Source organism: Leuciscus leuciscus (genome assembly GCF_965113295.1).
Source record: "Leuciscus leuciscus genome assembly, chromosome: 1".
Classification (NCBI taxonomy): Eukaryota; Metazoa; Chordata; class Actinopteri; order Cypriniformes; family Leuciscidae; genus Leuciscus; species Leuciscus leuciscus.
This window is the reverse complement of record NC_138725.1, coordinates 75,603,187-75,622,552: the sequence shown is the minus strand read 5'-3', so window position 1 is coordinate 75,622,552 and position 19,366 is coordinate 75,603,187. Positions and strand designations below refer to the sequence as shown.

The window sequence follows — 19,366 nt, the reverse complement described above, 5'->3', positions numbered from 1 at the left end:
TTAAACTACTATTCTTTTTTTATCACACGACTTTCTGAGATGCGTGTGTCTGATTGGTCAAATGTGGCATTCCATGAAGTTTTTTCGTTTGCATTAACTTTCCTACGAACATAGCTGTGCTATTATTTATTTCTTTTTAATCGATTCTGCGATGAAAGCTGACTCATTTATTTGTCGGTATATTTCATTTTCACGAAGACTGAAGGTCGTTGTACTTGAGGACACTGTAATGTACGGTATGCGGTAATATGTAGGGGAAGTTTTGTCTAAACCTGTAAGACTGAATTCTGAGGAATTGTCACGTGCTGGCCAGAGCTTGTGGAGTTCTGTGGGAGGAGTTTCTTAAACATCTCTGAAATCCACCTTATAAAAGGTAATGTTTTTACATTTTGACTCCCAACACTACACCATTGTAAACTACAACAGCCGTTCAGGAATCTGAGGAGGGTATATGTGCAGTGTGAGTTTCTTTTCCTCGTGTAATTTAGCGTTTTACCACTACTTTTACATTTTCTGCATCCGTTATTAATTGGTTAATTTTGCTGTTTTTATTTTAATTAATGGTTTGTTTTATGTTTCATCTGTTTATAAGCTCAAAAATGTTGCCTCAGTCGTTGTATTGTGTTCATTCTGTATAGATAAAGAGTGTCGTAATGGAATCCACGGACCGTTTATACATCCGTCTTCCTGAAGAACATAACGAATTCCTAAAGTCTGGAGAGTGGGTAAGCTGACCAAATGTTACAAATTTATTTTTTTTAGGAATTTTTTTTCTCAAAAAGGAATTTTCCTTTATGAGGACATTTACCACATTAAAACTAGCGGGGCACTCGCTATAATATCAAATAAAATGTCTATTAAAATAATTAAAATATTAACTCAGGGGTAGTAAACTAGAAAACTTTCAGGTTAAATATTTTCTGAGTGCCATTCCATAAACAATGGCGTCTTTAACTGTCATTGACTCTCAGTCTTTGTGGAGTGTAAGTTTAAGATTTTGCCTGAGATGCTGTAATACACACACACAAGTGGTTTGTAAAATGGATGGATGAAAGTAGATGTAATTTGATTGATGTCATCTTGTCTACCTTTCTTCATAGGACCATGGGATTGTTGTCACAGATCTGAATCCACACGTGACCAAAAGTGAGCTTCATGCCTACTTTCAAAAGTTCGGGACAATTACAGAATCTGATGTAAGTAGGCTACTTGAACAGGGTACAGATATGTTACACTGCAAATGTATGCATACACAGACTCTAGAACAACTTCTGTCTCCATTACATGTGCCCTGCACTTTTATGTTTTAGTGTGTCCCTGTTGCCATGTTTGTTGTCCTTTGTAGATATTTGTGTTGATGATTAGTCTTCATTGTTCCCAGCTGTGTGTCCGACAAGTGGCGTATTACATCATCTAGCGATATTTAGATAAAAATAGTTGGCAGCACTGTTACCATCATCATGCATATCATTAAAGTTATCCTGCATTTAGATCTGCCTCTTGGTTTCTGAATCTGTGTTTATAGATAATCGGTAGAATGGTTCTTGTTGCTTTAGAAAAAAAAAACAGGCCAAATTAACTGACATTTTCTTCAGCAAATAGTTAAAACTAGCTGAATTTTATAGTTGAGTTTAAACAAACCCCAGCTGAGCTCAGAATGTTGGGTCAAACATTCAACCCATCCAGCTGGGTCAAAACAACCTAGTGTAGCGTGTATGTTCAGTTTTGGTTCCTGTTTTGCCTGCCTGAGTTCATAGTTAGTTTCCTTGATTGTTAATTAGTCCATCACACCTGTTTCTGTTTACTTTGATTACTCTCCCATTGGATTTAGTCAATCATTTTATCCCTGAAAAATCATCTTTAATCACCAAAATGACACATTTAAACGTTTTCTTCTTCCTTTAATCACGTCTTCATGCCTTAAAATAGCTTTGTAACTCGACACCCTTGCTTCATTTAGTGCGGTTCTATGAATATGCAAATGAGCCCCACCTCCACTCACTCGCTCAGCTCAGAGATCCACTCGTTGGCGATCATACGTTGATCTGATTGGTTACAAGGTAGTTTGTGACGTCAGACCCCAGCGATTTCAAAGCGTGTTTTTGAGACTGTCTTTGGTTCACTGCAGTTTTAAGGAGAAAATACTCAGCAATGGTGTCGACTTATGAATTTACACATGGTTTGTCTTAAAGCGTATTAAAAACACCACATAGACATATAAACAACATTAAAAGCTTGATTTTCACGACAGGGGGACTTTAAGCCCTGAGTTTCCTAGTTTATTTCTAGAAATTACCCAACGATTTAAAAAATAACCCAACATATTGTGTGACCCAACGGTTGGGTTAAATAAATAACCCATCGTTTTTTACTTTGTACTGTAGTTCTGTGTCCGGTATCATCTCTGTCTTATGATTGTGTTCTCCTTAATATTATTAAATTCAGTATATTTCACAGAATCTCCTGCATCGTGCGCTTCACTATACAGTAGTGCCGGACCTTGTCCGGTTTTGACCCAGTGTTGGGTTGCCAAAACGGCACAAAATTGGGTTGTTTTTAACCCAGCATTTTTTTAGAGTGTGTAGCATACTTTGCCACCCTTCTCTTCATTATCTTGTATCTTTGATCTTGGTTAAATGTGTTTTCAGCTCTACTAATTTGTAGACTTTTTTTTATTTCTTTTTTTTATGAGCAGATCACGATTGACAAGTCGTCAGGATGGCCGAAGGGTGTGGGCTTTGTGAGATATTCGTCTTCAGAGGAAGCTGAAGCAGCCAAAGCGGATGAGCCACACACACTTGGAGGTTTTCCGGTATGGATCAACAAAATTGTTACGCCAAAAGTGAGTCAAAATACTGTTTGTCGCAAGGAGGCCTAGACTTACTTGCTTAGACCTCCATTCTGGTCCAGATTGGCTTACTGTATGTTGGTTTGAGGTGGACCAGCATAGCCATGTCCGTCACCAGACAAAAATGGTATTCCTGATTAATCTGGCTGTCAAAGGGAAGCCTGCTAATTAAGCTAGCTAAGCATGTAGGGACACCAGCATCCCAATCCAATAACATCCATTCATCTCAATGGCAGGCTGCCATCATTGCTCATGATGAGCACAGGTTTTTTTGTTGTTGTTGAGCCAGTCATATGAGCTGTAAAAGTAAGGGGTTTGGGACTGTTTGCGTTTATTCTTGTGGTGCGATCAGTCAATCAGTGTTGTCATGTATCAGTAGTCCCATGCAGTGGCATCACAATGTTAACTGGGTCCCCTGTACAGTTTTTGCATTGGGAACCCTCAGAAGAAATTATGGTATGGGGTAGAAAATTGGGGGAAATTGCGGGGGCCTTCAGGAAGAGATAGTTATGGGCCTCTTTACACAGTTACCCTTACTGAAAAATACTATTTCAGTCTTTACTTTAAAGTTTCTCATTTAATTCAATGCGATACTTGCTGTTTCTTTGTAATTATTTGTGAAATTCACTAGCCAAGAATCAAGTTACTTATTTATCTGTTTGTCTAGAACCGGTTTGATACTCAACACCGATCGTTTCAGCCAAACCTGTGTGTGCACTAGAAGTGGAATATAAAGACAGAGGCCGTTTGGAGTGATTTGCACTAAACCTGAATCCTATCCTTTTACTGGAAGAAATGTGAACTAAATGCTGCTGTAAATTTAATGTTCAATGTAAATTGTTTAATTTTATACGTTCATTATTACATTCAAAATCCTGTTTGATTTAATGTCTATGAAATGCCCTGTACTGTGAAGGATCACTTTTTTATGTATGCCTGAGATGTTGAATAAATTTTTCCTCAGAACAGTTCTTGGTGTATTTTTGTTGAGAAAGATATATATATATACATTATATAGAGTTGAGGGTTATTTTCAGCTTTTACTACGGTGTGACATTTTAATTAGAGTTTGAATGTGATTCTGTGAAAAGTCTTTTTTATGGCAATTTCCTCTGAATTTGTGAAGATTAAAATTACTTGAAATGGGAATGTAAATCTTAGCTCAGTCTTTCAATAAAATAAAAATCAGCATTTTGTTTCGGTTTCTATTATTAAAGTATCCTCTTCAGATTTTATTTATTTTTATGCCCACATAAATAAGTCTTGAAGAGCTTGTTAAAATGTCCATCACCTTGCTTAGCCCAGTTAGCATTTGCTCATGGAAACAAAGATGTTTTCATATTTGGTTGGTAAAATATTTGTACTTGCATGTTTCCCCTAAAAACACAAATGAAAACAAAGACACACTAAGTGCGTTTCTATAGCTTCAGAATGGCAGAAAAACAAATTATAGGCGGAAATGACATGGGTATTGTATTGCCTGTTCTGGGGAAAAATGATTTTGCTTCTATCACCCTTAGGGTTACAGAGTTATGATTCAAATGCGAATTGTCATATTATAGCGCCACCTAGTGTCGGATGGGTGAGTGCACTGAGTAACTGTGTACAGTTCACAAAACCATCCTGCAAATTTTAGGGTCTCTACGATTATGGTCTCTGACACTCATACACTTTTAGGGCAGAAAAATAAGGAAGAAGAAGCAAATCGGTAGCTTCAAACACAATAGGGTTCTATAAAATACTCCATATTAAGTGGCAGCAGTAAAATCTGACCATTTTATAATGCAACAATCTTCTTCTTTTTTTCTTTTCTTTTTTTTTACCTCCGTTGAACAAGACATGCATTTTGAATTAGAAAAATCTGCTCCATCTTAAACACTCATGACATTCCTGTCAAAACATAAACAGGCAAAGCATTTCCATAGCCTGTGTCAATTTTGAACCACACAAGTAAAATAAATAAAAAACGGGTGAAAAACTGTTTGACGACAACAACCCTAATTGATGGAGTGTGTAGCTTTTCATTTCTTAAACAAATCATGGCCATTCCCTGGATGACAATGTCAAGATTCATTAGGCTTACAAATGCAGCAGCAAAGTTGGATGGCATTTGATTTTAAGTAAGCTTATATTTAAACCAAGGAACTCTAAAACAGATGTACACGATGTCTGGTAATTATAATTTTCCCCATCAAAAATGTGTATATCCATAAACGTTTGAAGGCCACGTGTGATTTGGTCCTGTGTAGTGTGTTCGTGCGCTAGAGGGCAACTGCCTCACATCCAACACACCATCCAGCAAACGAAGAAGAAGCCGATTCCACTGACGACAGCGGGAAAGAATGGCAAACGCGGGAAATGAAATCTCGTTTAAAAAGGTACATTTCAATACGTTTACTCTTTACGTCTTCGGGTCTTTAACATGCATCTCATAATGCCATAGCAAGTCGAACACATTCAGGTCATGAGGGTTTTTCATGATGCCACGGCGTTGCATTGATTCCTATCTATCCCTCTGTTTCCAGGAGACTGTTGCCAAACTGTTGACACGCTCTTTTAAGGAGGACAAAACCAAAGGTGAGAAACAGTCAGACACACGCAGGGTTCACCTTCACCTGGCAATGTGGTAAAGTGAGAGAAGCTGTTGGTCATTTGCATTTAAAACGTCCCGCGTGGCAAAAAAATATAAAAAAATCCTGTCATAATGTCAAAACGCATCATAATTTTGTTCTTCATTTTTCTTTGTGGCCAGGAGTGCTACTTACATAATACGAAAATGAAACGAAAACCAGATCTTTAGTATTCCCAGCTAAACATCTGATAGCACAGGTACATCTGAGACATATATGGGATGTGCGTTTTACATCGTTTTTTTCCTCATCTGCAATACGTCTCTAGGACGTTTCCTGTCAGATGTCAAATATATGTTTAGAAAGTGTCTTTAAGATGTTTATGATTTAGAATACAGTAAAACTGACACCTTAAAGATGCTGATGCTTTCCAGATGAAGTGATCTTCAACAGACGTCTTGCAGACGTACGTGTGCTCTTCGTACTTGGGATTCTGGATTTTACTGTTGATGATTTGACATGATCCAGGATTGTTTGGTTGTTCGAAGCTCATCCTGGAGCTAGTCCATAAACTCAAAGTGCTTTGTGGTAGATTTAATTTTCTTCCTTCGCACCTGATTTAAGTCTATCTGGGTCTCGTCTACAATCAACGTCCCCGTTCAATAATATTTATACTCTAGTGCGTCTCCTCAGCGACGTCGGCTGAGTCCCCTAACCCTAACTTGCTGCACAGCAATAACTAAACATACTTCAGACAAGCCTTCGAGTATGCTTTAATCACGGCCGGAGGATCAGAGAGAATCCCACCAGAAAAAAGAATACAACAGTTTTTATTGAATAGGAGCATGGCGAAAATGACATGATACATTAAATAATTTCTAGGGATGCACCGATATGGAAATTTTGGCCGATACGATAATTCTTTATATTTGAAAGCCGATAACCAATATATTGGCAGATAAATATAAACCCAAATTTTTACATCATTTTTGAGAGCCTGATTACAAAAACAAAAGTCTCACCATTAAAATCACGTCCCAAGCACACAATTATAATGATGTTCTCATTATAATTTTATGTAGCTGATATGACAGACTTGCGCTGCACATTTTGCACTGAACTGTATTTTCCTTTTTTAAGTGATTCCCATCATATTTCAAGCAATTCAAATCCATCATGAAGTGTCTCAGCTGAAGGAATTAATACATTATTTATCGGCTTTAATATATCTGCCAAATTTTCTTATCAGGCCGATAACGATAACATGTATCGGCTCGGCTGATACCGATATGGTGGCAGATATATCATGCATCCCTAATAATTTCCCTACAATTTGATTGGTTCTTCATATGCAAACCCTTCTGTTACTAGGTAGACTAGGAACATTGTTAATCACAAGTTTTCAAGTTTTTTTTTTTTAGACATCTGTCTAGTGTCTAGTTTCATTTCCCCTATTTGTTATTTATACACTCACACACTCAAAGTCACGAGGTTTCGACCAAAGGGTTTGGAAACATTTATGATTCAAAGGTGGTGATGCTTAATTTAGTCTGTCTCAGCCACTGCTACTTTCTTACAAGAGTACACTATTGAACCAGGAACAATAATACATCATTTAAAAAATACATTTGCAAATAATATTAGCCTATAATGTTGCTTCACATGTAAAATTAAATGATTTGCTAAATACAGCATTGAATTAAAATTGTAAAGCCTGTAGAAATACTAGAAATCGGGGAATAATTGGAAATCATGTAACTAACAGTGCATTTCATTTAGCCTATCTATTATAACTTGAGTTGTTTTAAGAAATTCTTGACTCTTGACCAAAAATTGATGCACCTCTTAAATAAAATCCCTTCCTTGTCTGGCGTATATGCTTCTCTTAGCAATGTCTGAAACTTTGTTCTTCATGATGACTCGTTTGCTGTATTCCTCATTTGGATAAAGGCGTCTGCTATATGCTTCTCTTAGCAATGTCTGAAACTTTGTTCTTCATGATGACTCGTTTGCTGTATTCCTCATTTGGATAAAGGCGTCTGCTAAATGTAAATGTAAAATCGCAACATGTATTTCCATCAAGAGGTGCATGAGCTTTTAGTGAAGATCTTGTATTGACAATGGAAGAGTCCAGCCGCTAGCCAATCGCTGATCATGGTTTCGAGTATCGATATATCTGGCCTTTCCAGTGAACACAAGATCGCGCAGTAATCTCAGATGAACTTAATCCAGATATTTTAAGCAAATCTGCAAATTCGTTTGAAGAAGCACATTATCCAGAGATCATTGATCACGATTAGAAGATCTGGCATCTGTCAAATCATCTCAGATGTGTTAATCGAGTTATAAAGAAGTGGCAAATTTTGTTTTGAGGTAAAAAAAACGTTTTAATTTAGTACATAATGTGTAGCTAATTGATTCTCTCACATCAGATAAATAAAAAAAATTACTTCTCTGCAAGACCGAATTGTGAGTTTATAACTTCTGACTTTTTGCCTGTGGATTGAAATATAAATTCGCAATTACCTTTTTTATTATGAATATTTTTTTATTCTGTGTTGGAATCAGGCTTTTATAAAACAAACTCTCAGTTCTCAGGTCAAGTGTTCTGAGTACAGTTTAGTTTTTTTCGGTCTGATGTATTTGTGAAATCTCCCCTCACATTTGAACACCAAACGCAACATGATCACTTGCAGCCGGTTCCCGTTCCAGTGAACTAGTTTTTGGTGCAGTATTGTAGCTTTGCACGTGTGTGAGGAGTCGTCGGATAAAGACAGAAACATTACAGTAACTCATACCAGCGTTCAGTCATGAAGTGTTTCTTGTGCAGTCAGCAGTGATGCCGTCGTCCTCGTGACGGAGATGCTGAAGGTGTTTGTTGAAGGTAAGACAGACTTCACCTGTCCTGGTCTGATACAGTAGTGTAGTTTCTCTCAGTATTGATGTGAGGATGGTCTGTCTGCCACAGAGGCGACACGCAGAGCTGTTAAACAGGCCAGCAGTGAAGACTGTGACACCGTCGATATTGAGCACTTTGAGAAGATTCTGCCACAATTGGTGAGTTTTGTCTGTGTTTTGCTTGTGTTCGAGATGATTGCTATTTTTAAAGGAGTCATATGAGGCTTTTTAATGTTTTCCTTCAGTGTGTGTGTAATGTATCGGATTGTACCTGCAAAGTTACAAAGCTCATAGCCTCCTGATTTAGTTAAACCAAACTTTATTCAGACACCTTCAACATTTCTCACATTATCAGAGTTTATTCGCTATAGTTTAGAAAATGGTCATAAAAATGACTAGAACTCAGAGTTATGAACTCAGTTGATATTTGACTGGTTTTGTCCGTCCTTCTGTTAGACTGTCTCACAGATGAATTATGTTGAATATCTGTCAGCTGTTAAATTCAACTACACAATTAGATCATAGTTTAGCTCAACCAATCACCAAGCAATGCGTCATTGTGTTCAGTCTGTGTGTAAAAAGAGCATTAGCAATTAAAGAAAAAACACTTCAGCAAAACATGATCATGTCAAAGAGTCTGAATAATCTTTGGTCCCAAATTGTTATAAATGTTACTGGTAGTCACTGTATGAAGAATTTTTTAGTATGATATGTCTCACACTTTACTTCACTCACATAAATGAACTATAGTGTCCTGCACCCACTAGTAGAAAAATATAAAAAATTATATTTGGTGTCTGAACAATTTTTGGTTTGACTGTATTTTAACCAAGAACACTGATCCAGACCACCAATGTGAGATATTAACATAATGCCGTCCAAAGGCATGTACGCAAAGACCGAAGGCGAGGCTTCAGTGAATTGAAGTGTTGTCGCCATGTATCGGAGACGCTGCGTGTTTGGATGCAAAAGGATATTAGGAATCTGGTTAAGATTTATTTATAAGCCTTTCCTGAGCAGCACTTTTTACAGAGGACAGGTTTCTGAACCTGAGAGAGTACAACACCAGTTATATACAAAGACTACTTGCGAATGTCAAATGTTCTGCTTAATCCGATCGATCTGCTTGATCATCTGTATTTTCAGGATCTGACTCGAGTTCGAACTGATATGGTAAAACATTATTATTATCTGTAATTATTATCTTTACAAAAGCTTTAGAAACCTTGGAAGCCGAAGCTTTGCATTTGCAAGTTACATTTGCAACACACACTTGAGGTGTTTGGCCAATCACAGCGCACTGGGTCAGCTGGCCAATCAGAGCACTCTGAGCTTTTCTGAAGGAACGAGGGGCTTTGTCAGCTCAGAAATCAGCTCGTTTCAGACAGACTGGGAATAGAGGTGCTGCAAAAATGTGAAAATAACCATTTTTTTAACAGTTTTTTAATGTTATTTGGCCCTCTGCTGTTAAGAATTAATGTGGTTCATCACTACATATTTCAGCATTAGCTCAACTTGACTATCTATGTATAAGCAGTGTTTACACTATACAGCTGTGGTCAGACTTAATGGCAGCACTGGTAAATATGATCAAAAAATGGCTGTAAAAAATAAAAGGGGTGCCAATATTTGTGGCCAACGTGTTTTGGAGAAAAACATTTATTTCATAATGTGATTTTCACCCGCACTTTCAATTCTTTTACTTCAATGAAAGGTTTGATTTTTGCCCAAAAAAAAAAAAGATCAAAAGGATAAACAATGCAGATTGATTTTTTTTACAGCCATTTTTTTTTCATCATATTTAACAGGGGTGCCATCAATTCTGACCACAACTGTATATACAGTACCCGTCAATTTTGGAAACATTAACACTCTCTTCTGCTCACCAAGCCTACATTTATTTGATTAAAAGATTAAAAATAATATTGCGAAATATTAACTGTTAAAACATCTGTTTTCTATTTGGATATATTGTGAAGTGTAATTTATTCCTGTGATCAAAGCTGAATGTTCAGCATCATTACTCCAGTCTTCAGTGTCACATGATCCTTCAGAAATCATTCTAATATGATGATTTGATGCTCAAGAAACATTTATGATTATTATTATCTATGTTGAAAACAGTTGTGCTGCTTAATATGTTTTGTGAAAATTGTGATACTTTTATCAGGATTTTTTTAATAGAAAGTTCAATGAACAGCATATATATATATAAATTGTCTTTTTTAAATTAGATTTATTAAAGCATTTATTAAATATAAATATTTTGTAACTTTATAAATGGCTTCACTGACACTTTTGATCAATGTAATGCATCCTTGAAGAATAAAAGTATTAAATTCTCTCTTTTTTTAAAATCTTGCCTCAAATGTTTGATTGGTATCATTGTTTCCACATAATTGTTAAGCTATAAAAAACATATTTCAACTGATAATAATGATAAATGTTTCTTGATCATAATAATATCAATGATTTCTGAAGGATCATGTGAGACTGAAGACTGGAGTAATGATGCTGAAAATTCAGCTTTGATCACAGGAATACATTACATTTTTAACATATATATTCACATAATAATTTTTTTTTATTATTTTAAATTGTAATATTTCATTATTACTTTTTCACTGGAGTTTTGATTAAAAAAAATGTTTTCTTTCAAAAAATTTTTATGTTTCCAAAACCGGTGCTGTATATTATCATTAAAATGTAATTATTGAACAAACAATGGACTCATTAAAAAATTATCACAAAACAGTTGTTTTTCTAAAAGCTGACTTTCTTAATATCGGATTTTGAGAACCGTCACAGTTCTGTACAGTTAGCCGTGTTTCTGTGCTTTTACTAAACCTTAAAAGACTCACAGTCTGTATCGTTTTGTGTGTTGCATTCTAGCAAAACTATCATAATTTCTTACGATGTCTCCTTTCCCGTTGCAGCTTCTTGACTTCTAGAGATGCCAGCAGAGGGCGCCGCAACCCAGTTCTGCTGAAACGCCAACATCCTGGACTTCACTTTTGTATATTAACAAAATGTAGCAAACTTTATTTTGCCTGTGTGCATGTATTAAATGTATGACTAATAAAATGATAATATTTCACTGGTGATCCTGTTGCTCAATCTGTTAAACGTTGGTATTGTTTAGTGGTTTATTTATGTGCATAAATCACTGGGTAACAGCGCTTTTATTATGGTCTGGAGTCTCTGTGGGCCACCTGTGCTCTGCTCAGCGGCAGGTGCTCCCAGCATGCTCTGCTCCGGCCCCCATCAAAGCCTCTCCAAGCAGTTGGAATTGATTAAAGTAATAAGGGAGGCAGCAAAGACCCTTAGATGATGACAAGTGGCAGGAAAAAGAAGCACCCCCTCCGGCCACTTTGAAGTTCCCCTTCTTCCCCTCGCTGTCCTGCAAAGTGCTGCGGTTAAAGGTGTCACGGGGGTGAGAGGGCAACAGGGCGGAATGTGTGTGTGTGTGTGTGTGTGGAGAGAGAGTGTCAGCCTGTTAAAATTACGGCGACCACACGCATAGTTGTTCAGTTTTAGTGGAAGCATAACAAAACAAATTGGGACCGAGGAACATGTCACAGGAAGAGAGAGGGGTGTAATTTTGAGGGTAAATAAACAAGACGTCGGGTTGCTCAAGGGGGCTCCCGGTCTTTCATCATTTTGCTCTGATAATTGCGCTAACCTGCCGCCAGAGAGTTTCCAGTAGAGAATGATGCTGGTTAAAGGGGTTTGCTTTGCATGGGTTTGTTGTTGGGTAAGCAAGAGCACAAGGAAAGATCAACATGTTGGATTTGGTTAGATCCTGTAGTTAAGGGCAACAGCAAGTAAAATACTGCTTTTATGTTGGATACGAGCCTATTTGCTTAAATTGGGGTTTCTACATTATTGAAAAGCCTGAAAATACTGGGATATTTTATAATTGTGGTTGACAGGAGTGGAAAATTAAGTTATTTAGTGAATATACTTTTTTTTCTAGTTATGTTCAGCTATACAAGTAACACTGTTATTGTGAATACAGCACTAGGCTCAAGTACCTTGTTGCTTTTATTAAACGGTTACCACACAATACAAATATTAAAGCCAAAAAATATGTATCAATTTAACTTTCATGAAGTAAAATTATTAAAAGCCAGCCTTCTTTCAAAAAAAAAAAAAAAAGAAAAAAAAAAAAGAAATTCCCTGACAGTGAACAGTCTCAGAAGTTACATTGTTACATCATTGTTACATTATTTCTCCATTAGATGGCGGCAAACACTGTGTTTATGAGTCAGTCAGCAGAGAAGACTTTTATATTGAAAGGATCGAAACTTGTGAACACGGAAAAGCAAGATGCAACTCAGGACCAGGGGGGCAGGGTTTCATAAAATATTGAAGTTCCCCCGGGCGCCGCCATTGATTAGCGGACCCTCACCTGCTGTTAGCATCCCATTGACTCCCATTCATTTTCGCGTCACTTTGACAGCGAATAACTTTACATCTGAGGCGTTTAAAGACTCCAATTGTCCATTATTTATTTCTAAAGAAACACGAAAATGTATAACATGCTCCATTACCTTGTATCTTACGTTATGGCCCCGTAGAAGCAGTTTTTGTAAAAATAGGCTAACGATTGCGTCATAACCACACGACTCTCTGTCGCACAGTAGAGAGATTACCGTATGGACAGGAGGAGAAGCTCACGGGCAATCGGGGGGACGTGGAGGCAAAGTGACAAAATTATTAATCAGAATACTTAGCAAAAGTTTCTCCTGCTCCAGCTCATGGACAGCTCCTACTAACACTCTCCGTCTCTGCAAGTTTCGGAAGGGAATGATTCAGATTTCTTGACAGACAAGTTGCTCACGTCACATCTACGTTGTCAAGCTCAGTTTGAGTCTGCGCAGTACGCTCAGCCATCAGGAAGAGAGAGCTTCTAATTGACTTCACTTGTCTCCGTTGAATCCAATGGGATTCAGTATATAAACTGTGTCCAGTTTATATACTGTCTATGGTCAGGACACGGGAAATCTCCTTAACTGTAAAAAGGACAAGATATCGCAACGGACATTCAAACGGATTTTTATTACAAATATAGGACTGACCTGAAGGAAAATGCCATATCTACTGTAAATGCAGGTACACTCTTTTACTCGATCTCTCAAAAAACGGTAGTACTCTATAGACCTTCTGTAGCTCCGCCCCTTTCCAGCGCTGTGCTCGTTGTCTTTTGACTTCCGGTCTGTATTTTCACAGCGATCTTGCGTATTTATGAATGAACGGCTCGTTTTAAAATCTTCCCGGTCGACTGACATTTGTTAAGACATCTGCTTTAAACATTACAGCCCTCATGATAACTTTCGTTAACTTTACATTAAGTAAATCCACTTAAAGAGCTAATTACTCCTGGACAGCAATGCCATAGAAATATACAGAGTGACCGCAAAAAAGGAAGTTCAAAGACAATATTCTAAAGATGGCGGCGCCCTCGTTTCTCTGGCGCATAAGGTCTATAAGCTTCAATGAACAATATCAATGAGAACAAACATATGTTTACATTGCTAAGAGTGGTTGCTAGGGGTGTTGTGATGCATAGAACCGCTAAGTGAAGCGGTCATAGCCGCTACTGACCAATCAGAATCAAGGACTGGAACTAACCGTTTTATGTTTTAACCGATGTTATAGTTTAGAAATTGTGTCAAAATGTTGGAATCCAAATCACATTCTATTGTGCTTAATGATGAACATAGACTGTAAAAGAAAAAATATTAATGAACATAAATGCTCTCTAAAATTATCTTTAAACTTGGTAATTAATCTTTAGTAGTAGGTAAATGATAAATGTTAGGCCTACCATAATTTATTTTTTTAAGACATAATTTTTGAATTGGAATGATTTTTCACTAAGAGCATAATTGCCCTTATTTGATCTATCTTGCATTCATTATAACCCGTGAACATAGAGAAAAAAAAATATATATATATTTTTTTTTAAGGTTTGTCCAAACGTGTCAGATAAAGAAACAGCTTTTTACCTCGGATGAAAAATACGTACGCTGGAAATCATTAAAGAGATCCATCAGTGGATCATGCGTATATGGCTTATTTACCATTTGTGGAAAAAAAAGAAAAAAAAACCCTCCATTTAATAGCAAAAACATCTTAGTTTAATTACCTTGGGTGGTTCTGTCTTTCAAGAACAGCTTTGCTTACTTATATGAGTCATTGGGAGTCATTTCAAACAACTGATTATTCTAAAAGACTGTTAATTATGCAGGATTAAAAACAAATTTCTGATTCCATTACAGATTTTTGTTCAGCACCACTCATCTGCGGTCATTTCATGTAGTCTTGGTAATGATGATTGCTTAATGTTATGAAGGCACCAAATTCATTTAAATTGATACATCTTCATGGTATGTGTCTATTGAGAGAACGAAGTTGCAGCCTGTCCATTTTATTGGCATTTACTGTATGATCATTGCAACTCTTTGTGCATCTTAGTGGAACAAATTACCCCTGAAGGCAGCGTTATTAAACATTTGAAAGTGGTTAAGACAAGAATGGAGGGGTGGGTTGAAAAGAGTAATGACTTTTCTTGATCCTACATTAAAGACTGGGAGTGTCAACAGCCATTCCAGACTCTTTGGAGAAGCTCTGGAGCGCTGAGCGAGACAGAGACTGATCCGTCTCCAATTCGGCAGTAGAGCTTGGATGGGTCCACACATAAGTCAGTATTCAGGTCTGTGGTTTGTGAGCAGTGAATTAGATATGATGTTATGGATGCAGGAGTTACAGCGGCGTGGCGTTCTGACTAGTCAGGAGATCAATCTTCTACAGTAGCTCCATGGGATTTCACCCAAAAGTTTCCCTTGGATTCGTAAATCTCATTAAAAGCATAACACAGAGTACATCTTGATCGGTTTGTCACTTCTGGCAAAGACATTATCTACTGGAATAGTTTGAGGGAGGCAGGTTCAAGTTAAGCTGTACTTGACAGCATTTGTGGTGTTGTTGACTACTAAAAAAAACTCCTTCAAGCAAGAACTTACTTCTATTGTAACTGCATTACTGTAAAAGAAGTTGTAGTTGAGTAAAACATTAAGCTTTCTGACTTGAATGACTTACCTTGCTTACCCACATGATCACATCATTGAAGCTGAAAGATTAGATATAATGTTGCACATTCGATAAGTTGTCTGCATATGTGCACAGTAAATGTTCTCAAACAAAATTACTATATGTTTACAACCGATGCATGAATCCGTTCTTGCCCTTGTTCTAAAGTTGTTGAATCTAGATTATTACAGAAGTTCTGAAGTATAATATGGTCCATCTTCGACTCATCTAAATTTAGTTCATTTTTATTTGCTTTCATTTTAAACTACTTTGATGCCATGAAAATAGCCTCTGCTGCCACTGAAAAAAAAAATTTCCCCAAGTTTGCTGAAACCATACCATAGTTTTGTTTGAGGAACAGACTGAAATGATATGTGACCCTGGACCACAAAACCAGTCACATGGGTCAATTTTTTTAAAATTGAGATTAATATGTCATCTGAAAGCTGAATGAATAAGCTTTCCATTGATGTATAGTTTGTTATGATAGGACAATATTTGGCTGAGATACAACTATTGGAAAATCTTGAATCTGAGGGTGCAAAAAAAATCAAAACATTGAGAAAATCTCCTTTAATGTTGTGCATTAATGTTGGCGATTGTGCTGCATCCACTCACAAAAATAAATGTTTTATATATTTACGGTAGGAAATTTACAAAATATCTTTATCTTTACTTAATATCCTAATGATTTTTGGCATAAAATAAAAATTTATAATTTTGACCCATACAATGTATTGTTGGCTATTGCCACAAATATACCCGTGCGACATGTGACTGGTTTTGTGATCCAGGGTCACATATAAGCCATTTTTCACTGATGTTCTTCCCCTCTGGAAAGCTGTTTGAGGTAAGAGAACTGGACAAACCATTCAAAATGGTTTTGTACACAAAACAATTACAACAAAACAAGTCAAGTCAAGTTTATTTGTATAGCGCTTTTCACAAAACAAGAAATTCATTGAAAAGATCTGACAAGTCTTTCACAAATCAGACATCAGGACTTCTGAAATTCAGAATATCCATTAATTCAGAATATGCATGTGCACGTGAATTGATTGTGATTGTCTGGTCTACAAATGCAATTGTATCATTACTTTAGCTTTAAAACATTTCACTAGACACACTGACTGTAGGTACACTGTTTTTAAATTTACGCATTTAGCAGATGCTTTTATCCAAAGCGACTTACAAAAGAGGAACAGAAGCAATTAATCGAGGAGCCGACAATATTCGAATGATGAGTTTTAATTTTTGAACTGTGGTTTTAATTTGAGCATTGACCATTCCTCTCAGCACTAATGGCAGTGTTGTAGTTTTGGAGACGGGACTCAGTTTTGAGTCTGTGTAGAGTCCAAGACCATATTTTCATGAACTCTCGTGCATTTGGTCTCAGTCTTGACATGGACTCAGTGTTCAGTCTCAAGTTTTACAACACTGTGGATACGTTTTGTGGTCCGCGGCGACTTGTGCATGTGATTCGCTCTGTGCTGTCGTATCTCCGTGCGCAGTGTGTGTGTGCTGTGGAGGTTCATGTGACACTGATGTGAAACCAGGCTTCATTCACGCCAAAGGAAAGCTTATTTACACTGTCTGAATCGTTCAGACCCTCTTCAGGTCTCTGTCTTGACTCAACCTACTCGGGTCTCGGCCTAAACTCGGACTAGAAATAAGCTGGTCTCGATTACAACACTGACTACAACACCGAACTTCTCATAAGACCGTATTATTGTCTTACGCCGCTTGTTTGGAAAGAAAATATGCTGAAGAAAGAAACAAGAAAACAGTGTACAGGGCATTTTGGAATGCAGAACTATATGTGTTGTACATAATGATATGTCTAAATATGGTGTAAGTATGGACTCTAACTTTGTAAAAAGCTGTACTGTGTGCTTTGTTGCTGGGTGATGTCATTCTGAAACAGTTGGGTTTGCATCAGACCAGTTTCTTTTCTTTTCTATTCCAAGCTCTACATTATAAGTCTTGTCTAAATCATGAAATAAAATCAGATAAAATGCAATTCAACAATTGCTGTCTTTATTGGCAGCTCATGTGCTCAGTTTAACATAATTTAAGGTGTGTTCACACTTGGCAGGTTTGGTTGGATTAAAACAAACTGGTGTGATTGCGGTTCGTTTGAATAAGTGTGAACACTGCCATCTGAACCCTGGTGTGGACGGAGACCCCTGAAAATATGGGTCTCAGACCGCTTCCAAACAAACTCTGGTGCGGTTCAACTGAAATGTGAACACAACACGGACCAACGACATCTAAATGAACCAAAAACAGGATATAATGTCACAAGAGGTGACCCTAAAAAGGACAGAATCTCAAGCATACCTGAAATACCTGTGTGACGGAGGGATTCCTGCCCCTGTTTTGACTCCTTAACACATTTTATAAGTTCTTCACGAGTTGTCAGCTCCATCATATACCATCATATGTACAATCATATGATAATATGGGCATTGTTTTGAATGATCGACAAGTTCCTTCACAAAATATACGTCATAAAAGCAGTTTGTTAGGTTCAATGTTAAAAATGAAAGTGTTAAGCGATCCAGGACTAAGGCTGCGTCCGAAATCGCATACTCTCTTGAGTAGGTGCTTATTTTGAATAAGTAATTACTTCACGACTGCTAAAAAAAAGTATGTTCTATATAGTATGAATGTGTGTAGTATATCTCTGTAATCTGGACATATTACATCCACCATGTTGTCACAAGACCTACCAGCGTCAGTTGCGTTGCTTCACAAATCCTCTCCTGAGGCCTCATGGGATAGTAAAGTGTCCATCATATGCACACTTCATAGTCTCAGCAGAAGAAGTAGGTCATCTGGGTACTCTTTTATGAGTACTGTGAATTCAGACATACTACTTTTGTCTCATACTGTTTTTCGCCTACTATATAGTAGGGAGTATGCGATTTCGGGTGTAGCCTAAATGTTTTATTTTCTGTTTTGGTCCGGACCAAAAGAACCAAGACAGCGAACAAAAAGTGTGAACGCACCCTTAAAAGAGAATGTGAAACTAGTCAATTTCCAGTGGTTGTAGAATTAGCCAGTTGAACTGATTCAGAGTGTAGAATACAGTATGACCAAAGATGAGAAAATCTCATGAATTTGGAAAGACCTACATAAAATGTTCTGCAGTAATGCCTGGAGAGAAGCTCACTGTTTGCCTTTGTGACCTGACCTGGGGCAACAAGCAAGCCTGTATGACCTGGCCTCTGAGGGGCCTTCCTCCAAAGACTGGCTCGGCTTCAATGGGGAGCCTCAGGCTCTGTGTTTGTGCTAATAAGAACATACCTGGCAGCTTCTGACAGTAGGGCACTTTGCTGGGATCACTGCTAAGTGCTTTTGGCGCTTGGCTGTTTGTCTGGGGCTGAGGTCGGACCTCTGCTGTGCCCTACCTATTGGCTGGTGCTCTTGGAGCCATGGGGGGCGGAAAAGACTCTTCCGGAACAAGCGAGGTGGATGATGGGGTCACCGACCTTGGCTTGCAGCTGAGGAGGGGAAAAAGTGCACAAGAGATGAACAATTAGGCTGTAGACTGGGCTATTTCTGGAGGCACTCTGCCCTTTCATTTGCTAGTAACCACTGAGCAAGTCCCAATAGACGCCCGAGGCGCATGCAGTAACAAGGTAATCCCCTTACATAACACCAGCCTGTAAGTGCCCGTCTTTCAATTAGTTTTGCGAAGGCCTCTAAAAATAAAGAGCTGCATTGACTTGAGTGACGTCAGAAGGTTAGGAGTGACTGGGGCGACGGGAAACCCAAATTAGACGTGATTTGACTGGAGGTTAGCAGAGCGCTCTATTTTTAGGCCCTTCAAAGGTTGAAAACACCACTGCAGAGGCCCTGTATGTACTTGTCCAAAGCTTAGTAGACCTAGTGCATCGTAATGTCATGTGCTCCAGATCATGAAAGGGCGATGGCCTGGTGATATTTGAAA

The 19,366-nt window shown here is 37.7% G+C and overlaps 2 protein-coding genes across 3 annotated transcripts; both read left to right on the top strand.

Moving 5' to 3' along the window:
• The first annotated feature begins 123 nt into the window (after positions 1–123).
• Positions 124–3,816, top strand: LOC309512213 (putative RNA-binding protein RbpA). Of its 2 annotated transcripts, none has more exons than XM_082187687.1 (5): positions 124–460; positions 639–725; positions 1,101–1,196; positions 2,696–2,812; positions 3,516–3,816. In XM_082187687.1, the coding sequence occupies exons 1-5, from the start codon at positions 452–454 to the stop codon at positions 3,567–3,569; spliced, it is 363 nt and encodes a 120-aa protein (XP_082043813.1). In that variant the 5' UTR covers positions 124–451; the 3' UTR covers positions 3,570–3,816. The 2 variants fall into 2 exon arrangements, with proteins under 2 accessions (XP_082043813.1, XP_082043812.1); XM_082187686.1 differs by having other exon boundaries at positions 141–460; positions 2,696–2,842.
• A 1,263-nt stretch (positions 3,817–5,079) lies between these two features.
• Positions 5,080–11,413, top strand: cenpx (centromere protein X). Its single transcript, XM_082187848.1, has 5 exons — positions 5,080–5,226; positions 5,374–5,425; positions 8,249–8,302; positions 8,387–8,475; positions 11,253–11,413. Exons 1-5 carry the CDS (start codon positions 5,191–5,193, stop codon positions 11,265–11,267), a joined length of 246 nt encoding a protein of 81 aa, XP_082043974.1. The 5' UTR covers positions 5,080–5,190; the 3' UTR covers positions 11,268–11,413.
• Positions 11,414–19,366: the final 7,953 nt, after the last annotated feature.